This window comes from Camellia sinensis, chromosome 11 (genome assembly GCF_055761805.1).
Source record: "Camellia sinensis isolate YWXY chromosome 11, ASM5576180v1, whole genome shotgun sequence".
Taxonomy (NCBI): domain Eukaryota; kingdom Viridiplantae; phylum Streptophyta; class Magnoliopsida; order Ericales; family Theaceae; genus Camellia; species Camellia sinensis.
This window is the reverse complement of record NC_138971.1, coordinates 139115319-139128475: the sequence shown is the minus strand read 5'-3', so window position 1 is coordinate 139128475 and position 13157 is coordinate 139115319. Positions and strand designations below refer to the sequence as shown.

General features: G+C 39.6%; 1 protein-coding gene across 1 annotated transcript; it reads right to left on the bottom strand.

Annotated features, from left to right (window-relative positions):
- Positions 1 to 3132: 3132 nt before the first annotated feature.
- Positions 3133 to 4485, bottom strand: LOC145802665 (uncharacterized). Its single transcript, XM_082895427.1, has 3 exons — positions 4454 to 4485; positions 4180 to 4352; positions 3133 to 4028 (listed from the first exon to the last, which is right to left on the bottom strand). The coding sequence occupies exons 1-3, from the start codon at positions 4483 to 4485 to the stop codon at positions 3133 to 3135; spliced, it is 1101 nt and encodes a 366-aa protein (XP_082751553.1).
- Between the last annotated feature and the right edge of the window lie 8672 nt (positions 4486 to 13157).

Here is a 13157-nt window from a genome sequence, read left to right as displayed (position 1 = left end):
GCGACAGCCTTGATGCCACTGCTCCATAAAAACAAAACCAAAATAAATAAATAAATAAATAATAAAAAATAAAAAAATCAAGGCCTTGTTTTACCCTTAAAAAATGGGTTTCAGGCCCAAATTGTAGCTGCTAGATTCGGCCCGATTCATTGTTGGGCCCAATGGCTGGATAAACCTTTATTTTTATTTTTATTTTTATTTATTTTTTTTTTTTTTTGGCAATGGGTAACATTTTTTTTTTTTGGTAAACTCCAGGCCGAAGCCAAAACTAAAGAATAACACTACGAGAGGAACCAAGCCCCCATATATCTCTATCTAAAGCTATAGCCAAGCCAGGGGGCTCATCTACTAAATCTTCCTTGTTAGCAGCCATACCAAGGGCCCCTTTCGCAAGCAAATCAGCACAGACATTGGCTTCCCGCCAAATTTGTTGGATGTCACACACCCAACTCCTTGCCATTAACTCCCAAATTCCTTGTAATGGATTAAACTGAGGGTGCAGTGGATTGGTTTTTACCAAAGTCGATATTGCTTCCGTTGAGTCCGACTCAACGATGATCCAGTGATGACCTTCTTACCAAGCCAACTGCAAACCGTGCCAGATACCCCATAATTCGGCAGTCACAACTGATGAGTGGCCCACCTGCTACTTAAAACCACATAACCACCGTCGTTGATCAGTGCAAATTAGACCACCACACGCAGCCTTGCCAGTGTGCCGACAGACTGCACCATCAACATTGACCTTTACCCATCCCAACAGAGGGTGCTGCCATACCACGTGAATGGTAGTTGCATCCTTCTTGTGCAAAATCTTATCAGAATGAAGCTGAAATTCCTAAACCCGACTATGGATATGTTCCACAAGTTGCAAGGGCTCCTGAAAATCACTAACATGAAGTTGTTGATTACACAAAAACCATAAGGATGAGATAGTAGCCATGAAAATTAGGGCCCAATTACTGCTGGTACCATCGGTCCAAGGGGGTTAGCCCAGATTCACATCAATCCAAGTAGATAAAAGAAGGGAAAAAAAACTACAACCAATGTGAAGGAGGAATAAGCTCGGACCAAACTCTTTTCGATCGTGGGCAATCTCGAAGTGCATGAAGTGAGGTCTCATCATGGTGCAAACAAATAGGACAGGATGAATCAACACTCAAATGTCGTTGATGCTTCAAGGCATTGGTTAAGAGGCGGTCCCTCCGTGCAAGCCAAGTAAGATGCTTCCATCTATTAGGCCCCACACTACCCTAGATTTGTTTCCAGCCCTCAGTGTGATCTGCCCTTGGAGGATCATGCTGCTGAATAAGATAGTAGGCCGATTTAGTGGAAAAAGTTCCATTGGGGGAGTGCTTCCAACTTAAAATGTCAGGATTGCCATCGGCCGTGAGAACCATTATGGCACGAAAAGAATCTAAATCTTCACTAGGAAGCCAACAAGCCAATCTCTGCCAATCCCAACCAGATCCATCCATCCAATAATCACAAATTTTGAGCAAAAGTTCAAGTGTTGGGAGGGGAAAAAGAACATGCTGTTGAAGAGGGGAGTCACCCAACCATAAGTCCATCCAGAAATTTATCATTCGGCCATTGCCAACATGCCAGTGGGATCCATCCCTTATAACAGAAGCGCCCTTGGTGATACTACGCCATGTGTAAGATGAGTTGGCGGGGCAAGGATCCCACAACTTTCTCGTTTCTGGTAAATATTTGTTACGAAGAGCGCTAGCCTAGGGTGCGGATTCATGTAACACACGCCAACCCAACTTGGCTAATAAGGCATTATTGACATCTCTCATCCGTCGAAGGCCCAAACCCCCATCTCCTTTTGGTAGACACACATCCTCCCAAGCCACAAGAGACATGTGCTGCTGCGTTTGATCACCACCCCAAAGAAAACGACGGTGATATTTGTCAATAGTTGAGCACACTGAACTAGGAAGGTGTGTAGATTGCATAGCATAGGCAGGTATGGGGGAAGTGACTGATTGAATAAGGGTAGCTCGTCCAGCTAGAGATAGCTGACGAGCTTTCCACCCTGCTAATCTGTTCCGAACTCAATCAAGAATATGAGTATGCTTTTGGAAACTCGGTTGTGTAACAATGGGACACCCAAATAATTACCCAAGTGAGAGACAATAGGGATTCCACTGTCCAAACTCAGATCCTGCCCAATTTGTTTAGGAACAGTTGGAGGAAAAAATATTCTAGATTTCTGGAAATTTACTCGTTGGCCCGAGGATGCACAAAAGGATTGCATGAGCTACTTAATGACCGACATTTGCCTGGTAGAAGCCTCCCCAAATAGAAACATGTCATCCGCAAAAAAGAGATGCGAAAAGCCAGGCCCTCTTCGAGAAATCTTAACCTGCTTCCATTGTCGCTGGACGACTGCCTCAGAAATGCTTCGTCCCAGTTTTTCAAGGTAGAAGAGAAAGAGATAAGGTGAAAGGGGGTCCCTTGATGCAGTCCTCTAGAGGGTTGAAAATATGAAGTAGTCTCACCATTCCAGAGAATTGCAAGTTGTGTTGTAGACACACATTGCAGAATTAGAGAGGTCCAGGAAATAAGAAACTTCATTTCATTTAACACCTGTTCCAAGAAGCTCCATTCTATCTGGTCGTATGTCATTTCCAGATCGATTTTAATTGCCATTGTTCCATGGGTATTTTTAGACTTCTTCATTGAGTGTAACAACTCTTGAACCAACACAATATTGTCAGTGGCTTGCCTTCCTAGAATGAAGCTACCCTGTAAAGGGCTAATTAACTTAGTTAAGAGGGGCCTCACTCTAAACACCAGAATTTTGGAGAGAATCCGCACAGTAACATTACTGAGAGAGATGGGTCGAAAATGGGCCAAATTTGAGGGGTGATCAATTTTGGGGATAAGAGTAATCAAGGTTTTATTCAAATCTACAGGAATGTGCCCTGATTGGAAAATATTCTGAAGCACAGTGGTGAGAGCAGGCCGACAAGTATCCCAGAAACGTTGGTAGAAAAAAGGTTGAATCTCATCCGGTCCAAGGGCCTTAAAGGGGCCTAAGGAAAAAATTGCATTTTTAACCTCCATGATGCTGATAGGGCGCGCTAACACAGTCACCTCTTGCGGTGTTAAACAGGGCAATGACTAAGGTAGAGTAGAAACTGGCCTCTCAATTTCAGTCGTAAACAGCTTTTGAAAGTGCTGAACAGCTCTAGCTTGAAACTCAATCTGGTTAGTGCACCATGTACCATCCTCATTTTTTAAAGCCATGATCCTATTGCACTTGCGCCGAATAAGGGTCGAAGTATGAAAGAAACGAGTGTTAGCGTCACCAAACATGAGCCAGTTGGATCTTGATTTCTGGTACCAAAGCAATTCCTCTTGCAACAACAGCTGATTATACTCAACAGTGAGATGAGATTCAAGAGTTTCAAGGAAAGGATTGGAAGCCAAACTCAAAGCTTTTTGGATACCATGCAGTCTTGCTAACACACGTTTTTTATTCCAGAAGATATTCCCAAATACCTCCATGTTCCAAGTAGTAGCAGCAGCCATAAACCTTTCAATTGTAAGTGGCAAGTCTTTCTCACTAAAGTTCCATGCTTGTTGCATAAGGGTTTCAAACGTAAGGTGGGTTAACCACGCAGCCTCCATTCGAAATGGACGTCTCAAAGGGTGAGGGACAACCCTAAGAAGTGAAATAAGAAGTGGACAGTGATCCAAATTTATCCTAGGAAGGTGTTGGACCCAAGCTTCGGGAAAGAGGGTGTGCCACTGGTCATTACAAAGAGCTCTATCAAGTCTTTCTTTAATATTTGCTAAGCCGTGATGGCCATTGGTCCAAGTGAATTTGGGTCCCGAAAACCCCAAATCAGTCAAATGGCATTCATCCATAACTTGAATGAATCGCGAGAGGCGCCATTGGGTGGAGGGTGCACCTCCTTGTTTCTCAGCATTGGAACTTATTTCATTAAAATCGCCCGCAATAAGCCAAGGGAGGGAAAGACCATAAGCAACATCCACAAGATAATTCCATAACTCTGAATGAGAAGCAAAGTTTGGACTAGCATACAAAGCTGTGAAGAGCTAATCTGCTTCATTCTTTCTCTGAATAATGACATTGAGAGCTTGGAGATGGGGGGGGTAAAATTTCCACTTCCACTAAATCATCACGCCAAAACAGCCAAATACCACTAGCAAAACCCGTAGCTTCAACTACTGCCATATCTGAAAATCGAGTTCGTCGAATTATTCGTTTCCCTTTATTGCTTGTAACATGAGTCTCAAGTAGAACCAAAATAACAGGGTCATGAGACCTAGCAAGTTCGCATATCATCCTGAACGTAGCATCATTACCAGCTCCCCTACAATTCCAAACAAGAATCTTCATGGAGTTGACCAAGAAAAAAAGAGAAGTCCAAAGGCCGTATCATATGTCCATCTCGGTTGACCTAGGTCGGTCAACCCGTGTTGCCGTAGCTGCTGCAACAGACCCATGTTCGTCAAAAGTCGGGTAAGAAGCCTCTTGATATGGCACTAATTCCGCATTGGAATACGGTGGGCAACTTGCACCATCAGCAGAGTTGGGCAAGATGTCAGGTGGTCGACCAGGAACTGTAGGAGGAGTGGGAGGGATGTGAGGTAGGGTGGCAGGTTAGGTTGCCAAAGTGTGGTCATCATGACTATCTCTCCTAGTTCCTGAACCTCCTGCCATGAAGGATCAGAGGGGGGGAAAGTCCTGTAAAGATGGGAAAGGATTGAAGGGAGCTAAATTTGGGATAAGGCTTGGGTGGTTGGGGGCTTTATTTAGATTAGAAACAACCTACAGAGGGGGGTCAGGTATTTTACGCCGTGGGCTTCGACGGATAGGCTTTTTGCAGTGAGCTTGAAATGTTAGAAGGATGGATTGGGAGGCTTGCCCAGTAGAAGGCCCAACATTGGTATCACAACACAAAGAAAAATGGCCCAACCCTGATGTATCCAAAGAAAGTGTTGGCCCAACTTGATCAATGCAGGCATTACCAGGGTCATTCACTAGGGCTGAAAATCGATTACCCATGTTACCATTGAGCACAATAAGAATCAAATATGCAAAATATAAGGGCAAAAGCCACAACCATGACCCATCCTGCAAGTTGATGACTTTTTTTTTCTTCTTTTTTTTTTATAATAAATTATACGGACTTCTCCTGAATTTTGAAAAAATACAATAAATCCTTAAAATTTAGTATAATTATACTAAGCTCTCTTAACAATTTAATTTATATAATACATGACAATTTTTTATCAAAAATTCGTTAGTCGTATGAATAAAAAAATAATATTATTATCTCTTTTATATTAAAATTTACATTTTGCATTATCTATCGTTATGTCTTTATACCATTTATATTAGTTTTGGTCTCTTTAATCTAACTAAAAGAGAGACATGTGTAATTATGTCAAAATTATAAAAATTTCCTATATTTTCTCCAAATTTTAAGAAAAATCATTATAGTTTATTTTTTATTTTTTTAATATGCAAATTGAAGAATAACTTATTTAAAGGGCTATTTTATTTCGTTAGCTTTCAGCACATTTTAATGGCTTCCAGCAAATCAATACAAAGTCATTCTCAGTTCATTCATATTTAACTCTCTCTCTCTCTCTCTCTCTGCATTTTGTATTTCATTTTTTTGGCCTGGAGACATGAGGCCAGGTGTTTTATTATTTATTTATTTATTTATAGGAAGTCCATGTGTTCTATTAACTATAAATAGCGTGCATCTTTATGAATGACAACAAAAGCTAAAGCCAAAGTATATAAGTCCTTCTTAATCATATTGTCTCAGTATAAAATAATGTATGCTTTCAAATTACAAAAAAATAAAAATAAAAAAACTTGAGATTGGAATAATGTTTTAAATATCAGCCGATAAACAATGTATTAATATGTATTAGTTTATCAGCTTCTCGATATCAATACTAAAAGATATTTTGCAGAGATCAAAACATTTCTATTATTCAGATTGAAATACAATTACAGGGATGAAGGTATTTATAAACTACACAAACTAACTCTGGTTCAAGCTAACTAATTCATAACAAACTAACTAACTCTAGTTTACTCTGTAACTGCCTAACTACTCTGTAACTGCCTAACAGTTGCAGTTGCAGGTGTTGATACTAAAGATGAAGCTGTCAACTGAGCATGAGCATGCTGGCTGGAGCTGGAGCTGGAGCTGGAGCTATTTGAAGAAGTTGTAACTGAAGAAGCTTGATCATGGCTAGACTCTTTATCATACCCCCTCAAGCTGAGACGAATGAAAGATCCCAGAAGCTTGTTCTGCAGATACAAAAACCGAGGAGAGGAGAGAGGCATGGTGAATAAATCAGCAAGTTGATCCATTGAAGAAACATGATGAATAAGAAGCTTTTTGGCTGCAACCCTTTCTCGAACATAATGATAATCAACTTCAATATGTTTAGATCGGGCATGAAACACAGGATTGCTGAATAAGGAAATTGCAGACAGATTATCACACCAAAGGATGGGAGCTGGAATTGCAATATGAAGATCAGACAGCAACATGCGAAGCCAGTTTAATTCAGCAGCAGTTTGAGCAAAAGCTCTGTACTTAGCTTCAGTGGAAGATCTAGACACGGTAGGTTGCTTCTTGGCTGACCAAGAAATCAAATTAGGACCCAAAAACACACAATAACCAGTGGTTGATCTTCGATCAAGGGAACAGCCTGCCCAATCTGAGTCTGAAAAGGCATGCAAGGTAAGAGGGCCAGGAGTAAAATGGAGACCTTGATGGAGAGTGCCTTTTAGATATCTGAGAATTCTTTTAACCAAAGCAAAATGGCTGGTAAGAGGAGTTTGAAGAAATTGGCATGCATAATTAACAGCAAAGACTAAGTCAGGACGAGTAATGGTAAGATATTGTAAGGCACCAACAAGACTACGATAGAGAGAAGGCTAAGAAAATGGTAAATCTACTAGATCAGTAGAAGATTTGAGAGGCGAAAGGGAAGGAGAAGATTTGTAATTGGTCATACCAACTTTAACCAAAATTTCAATAGCATACTTTCTTTGAGATAAAAAATATCCTGAAGAAGAAGTAGTAACAGAGATTCCCAAAAAATAATTGAGCAGCCCCAATTCCTTCATAGAGAAAGGTAGAATGCATCTGAGTAATGAGAGTAGAAATATAGGAAGAATCACTGCCTGTAAGTAATATGTCATCAACATAGATTAAAGGATAGTGATAGAGTGAGGAGTCTTTTTAACAAACAGAGATGAATCACAATGACTGGCCTTAAAACCATGAGTAAGAAGGAAAGAGGAAAAAGTAGAGAACCAGGCCCTAGGTGCTTGCTTAAGGCCATACAAGGCTTTATTTAGTTTGCAAACTAAGGAAGGATTATTTTGATCAACAAAACCAATAGGTTGATGCATGTACACCTCCTCCTCTAAAATACCATGGAGAAATGCATTAGAAATGTCCAGCTGTTTGATAGACCACTTAAAATGAAGAACCAAACAGAGGAGAATTCAGATAGTAGGTTGTTTTGTTACGGGACTAAATGTTTCAAAGTAATCAATGCCCTCAATTTGAAGAAACCCTTTTGCAACCAATTGGGCTTTATGCCGAGCAATAGTCCCATCAGAATTTTTCTTAAGGCGAAATACCCATTTGCAACCAATAGCCCTTTTGGTGGGAGGAAGATGGACCAAAGTCCAAGTACCTTGTTTGATCAAGGCAGTGTATTCCTCCTGCATGGCAGCAGTCCAAGCACTGGATTGAGAGGCCTCTTGATAGGATTGAGGCTTAGTATGATCAGAAGAAATGAGAAAACACTGATGCAGAGATTTAGACCTAGTGATCATGGGATGAATGTTAGGAGGAGAATTGGAGGGCATAGAATGAGAGGAAGGAATATGAGGTAAAAGAACAAATAAAGAAGATATGGGAATTTAAGGCTCAGAAGTAGGCTTGGAGATTGAAGAAGAAGGAAGTAAACTAGTAGATAGAGACAATGCAGCAGCAGACTGAGGCAAACTAGCAGCAGCAGATGGAGGCAAACCAGCAAACTGAGTTGAAACAGAAGGCAGACTGCCAAGAGGAGCAGCAGTGGCTGGAACAGAATCAAATTGACCAAAAACAATTGGAATTGGTGACTGTGGTGTAATTTGGGACTGTGGTAAAAGAGGTGTCTGTGATGACTAAGCTGAAGCAGGAATTGGAACTTGTGACTATGGTTAAAGTTGGGACTGTGGAAAAGCTTGTGACTGTGGTGACTACACTGAAGCAGGAAAAACTGCAGGGGAAGGCACAGATAAAGACTGATCAAACCAGAAAAATGAGCTCAGCTGGGACAAAGAAGGAGAGGCAGACTTAACTGATGGAGAAGAAGCAAAAGGAAAGACATCTTCATCAAAAACATGTCTGGAAACATAAATTTGTCCAGTAGCAGGATCAAGACACCTATAGCCCTTGGTAGATGTAATGTAACCAAGAAACACACAAGGCACAGACTTAGGTTGAAGTTTATGTGAAACATAAGGTTTAAGCCATGGATAACATCGGCAACCAAAAGTTCTGAGCAATGTATAATCAGGAGCATGGTGGTACAACATTTCAAAAGGAGTAAGAAAATTGATCTTAGCAGTAGAGAGTCTATTAATGAGAAAAACAGATGTGGCAAGAGCATCAAACCAATAAACAAGAGGCAATGAAGAGTGGTGCATAAGAGCAATGGTGGTCTCTATGAGATGTCTATGTTTCCTCTCTGCTACCCCATTTTGAGCAGGTGTGTGAGGACAACTTAACTGATGTTAGATGCCATGGCTCTTTAAGAAATCATGAAACTTGGTGCTAAGATATTCACCACCATTGTCACTTCTTAACACTTGTAACTGAGTAGAGAATTGTGTTTCAACAAAAGCTTTAAATTCCAAAAACTTAGGAAAAACTTCACTTTTATAATGGAGAGGAAACAACCATGTAAACTTGTTGTAGTTATCAATGAACAACACATAATATTTGTATGAAGAAACAGATGAAGTAAATGGCCCCCATACATCAGAGTGAATAAGAGCCAATGGCTTATTAACTGTAGAATTAGACAAGCTAAAAGGAAGTCTATGACTTTTGGAAACACAACAATGTGAGCACATTTTATTATCAATAACAGACGGAACAGTTACAGATGAAGAAGGTAACAAATGATGTGTAACAATGTGCTGAAGTTTCCTTGAAGAATGATGGCCTAATCTAAAATGCCAATGAGAAGAACTAACAGTGGACTGAAAACAAGCTGGTGATGCAGAAGCAGAAGATGGAGCAGCACTAGGAAGATGATAGAGACCATGGGAATGAAAGCCTTTATATAGCACCTTCTTGGTACTCTTGTCCTGTATAATGAACATATATTTGTCAAAAGTAATAGTGCAATGATTATCAGAAATAAGTTGATAGACAGAGATTAAGTTGGAAGAAATGGAAGGTACATGAAGCATGTTTGAAAGATGAAAAGGAAATGATGGAGTAGGGAGAAAACCTTGACCAGTGTGGTGAATAGGTAAGACAGTTCCATCACCAACAGTGACCTGATCATGTCCATGATATGGTTGATAAGAAGAGAGATTGTTCAAGTCATTGGTGATATGACTAGTAGCTGTAGAATCTAAAAACCAGTTAGTGGTGGGAGAACTGTCACCAGGAGAACCAGTAGCAGACTGATTTGTATTAGTAATATAGGCTTGATGAGTTTGAGGCCTTGAAGAGTGAAAAGAAGATGTGTCCAATCTGTACCAACACTCTAATGCTGAGTGATTTGGTTTCCCACAGATCTGGCAAATCACTTGAGGAGAATGAGGATTAGATACAGCAGAGTGTGCAGCAGATGCAGCAGAGTGTGCAGAAGAACTTGATTGATAGGACTGATATCCTGTGTGACCTTGGCCTGAAGTAGAAGATCTGCCTCTACCTCGAAAATTAGCACTAGAATTTCCTTTAAAGAACCTGCTACCAGTTCGGCCTCCTCCTCGACCTCTGTAAGAACCACCTCTAAAGTCACCCCTAGAAGAAGTGCTTGAAACATGATAAGCAAAAGGTAATTCTGAAGCATGAGCTTACTTTGATGAAGATTCAACATGAATGGATTCAAAATTTAATAGGGAACATAGCTCTCCAATGGAAATGGTTTCAACTCTAGTTCGGATTGCTGTTTTGAATGCATTATATTCATTAGGCAATCCATTAAGAATTAGGAGAACCAGATCCTCATCATCAACAAGTGATGCAGCTAAAGCCAATTGGTCAGCAATGGACTTGATCTGAGTCAAATAGGTATCCATTGTGTGGCCTTTTTTCACAATTTGACTAAGTTGATTCTTCAACTGATGAATATGTGATCGTGACAAAGATGTGAAACGTTTGAGAAGAACACTCCACACTTCATGACTTGTGGAACAATGTAACACAGAGGTGAAAATAGATGGTGAGAGAGTTACAGTTAAGCAACTGAGAAGATGAGAGTCAATCAGCATCCAATTTGTATAGTCTGGATTCAGAATCTCATGATTGTGTTCATCAATGATAGTGGATGATGGACATACCTGTGTGCCATCAACAAAACTGAGAAGCTGTGTAGCTTTCAAAATATTGTGAACTTGATTCTCCCAGATAATAAAGTTTGTGCCATCAAGTTTGACAGTGACAAAGGCATTCAGATTTGTAATGAGTAGTGCAAGATTTGGAGGTATGGAAGATAAAGTAGATGATACAGTAGAAGAGGTCGGATTCAAAGATGGCAGTGAAGACGCCATTGATGAACCCTCAAGAACTAATACTTGCAAGAGTTGATGGCTCTGATACCATAAAAGATATTTTGCAGAGATCAAAACATTTCTATTATTCAGATTGAAATACAATTACATGGATGAAGGTATTTATAAACTACACAAACTAACTCTGGTTCAAGCTAACTAATTCATAACAAACTAACTAACTCTAGTTTACTCTGTAACTGCGTAACTACTCTGTAACTGCTTAACAGTTGCAGTTGCAGGTGCTGATAATAAAGATGAAGCTGTCGACTGAGCATGAGCATGCTGGCTGGAGCTGGAGCTGGAGCTATCTGAAGAAGCTTGATCATGGCTAGACTCTTTATCAAATACAGTATATTAATGGAAACAAAATGTTTATTTGTCGAGAAGTTCAAAATACATATTTTTATATGTAATTAAAATTACTTTTCCATGACTAATAATTTTAATAAATTCAAGACTGTGTCACTCGATTTTTAATACGTATTGTTTAATACTCTCAATACCATTACACCCCCAAGTAATACCGATTCATTTCTTGATATTCCTATACATTACAATTAAATTCTTCAAAAATACCTGAAAAATCTAGAAATCCCCTAGATGTTGATTTGTGATTATGTATCAATTTTAAGCAGAATATAACAATCACAATCAAACAATCAAGATAAAGAGACACAACGATTTAACGTGGAAAAAACCACAATTGGACACCTCCAACTGTGATCAAAAAACCACGGGCAACAGCCACAAGACAATCCACTAAGAAGAATTAAAGGAATTACACAGGTATACTCTCAATTACCTAGCGAATCCACAACGCCTAATTGAACCAACCTTTATGTGCCTCTTCCAACCCCATCTTCACCACGGAATTGTCTTTCTGATGAGCCACTCTGGATTCCACCACAGCTTCAGGCTCAAATTCTTCAGAATACACAACTGAAGAACAACACTCTTTTTTGTAGGACAAAACACAACCTTTGATGTACTCTCTTTAGAACATGAGTTGAAGACTCAATCAAAACATCAAAGAAAACTAGCAAAATCTCTCCAGATCTAAACCTTAAGATCCAAAAATAGGATCTGGAGAAGTTTTTTTAGTGTTGGGAGAAAACCAACTATTTATAGAAAACCAAAGCAATCCTAATTTCAGAAGAAAACCAACTCTTTAATCAAATCTGGAAATCTGGATCGCGCGGTCCGCTCGAGCTCAACACAGCCCGCTCGAGCGGACTGACCAAAAGCTGCGTGCGAACAAACTGAGATGCGCTCGAGCGTAAGAGAATCCGCTCGAGCGTAAAATCACACCCACCAGTATTTTTTGCTTGCCCTGACAAAATACTGAGACCTGCTAATCTACGCTCGAGCTCACAAGGCTCCGCTCGAGTGGACAGAACAAAAACACAAAAAATTACAATTGAATTAACACAATGTTTTGTCTCCGGATTTGACAACATAGGTAGTACCTTCTTTGAAAAGCACAATTCGGGTTGGATTCGCATCTAAACACTCATAGCCTCACTGAAATAAAAGTGCGAAAAAAAATACAACTGAAAGGAGTTTTGTCAAACGGGGTTGCCAAGAATAAAACCTAACAATCTCCCCCTTTGGCAATGCCGTGATAAAACACACCTAACAAATAAAATCCTAAACACCCCAACCCATTACAGTCAACAAAAGCCAACATCGTTTTCAAGGTCTTGATCTGCAAAATAGTTATTAGTGCCACAACCTCCAAAACAACTATTAGTCCCACAAGAGTATATGAAAAAGCAATAGACATATGGCATGATTTTCTTGAAACATGAGATGGAAAACATGAATAGAGGAAAACTAAGACTCATGAAAAAAACAACTCTCAAACAACAAAAACAAGATTATAAACCACACAAGCAATGTTATGACGATGTAAAGACCATGAACATACAAAAAGGGCAAATAGTGCATAGCAACATGCAAAACATATAGCCAATCTCCCTTACCAAACAAAACAAAGTGTTCATGCTAAACAACTCTAGCAATGAGAAACCAAACTCCCTTACCAAGCCAAAACAAGATGAACCAAACTCCCCCTCACTAAAAGCAACCACAAACACTGAAAACAGTGAACAAAAAGAAAACGATAAAAAATAATATGGTGGAGTAAGCAAGGAATTTCAGATTAGTACCTTAAAAACACATAAGATTATCCAAGAAGCACCATTACAAGAAAACACAATGTGCACAGTCTATAGAAAATTCCTCATAAAAAAAAGTGATGCATTATGTGAAAAGCATAGATCCCATGATAAAGTGTGTGTGTGTGACTCTTGGAGTTCGACAAACACTAGATTCAATCCTAGTAGTGATC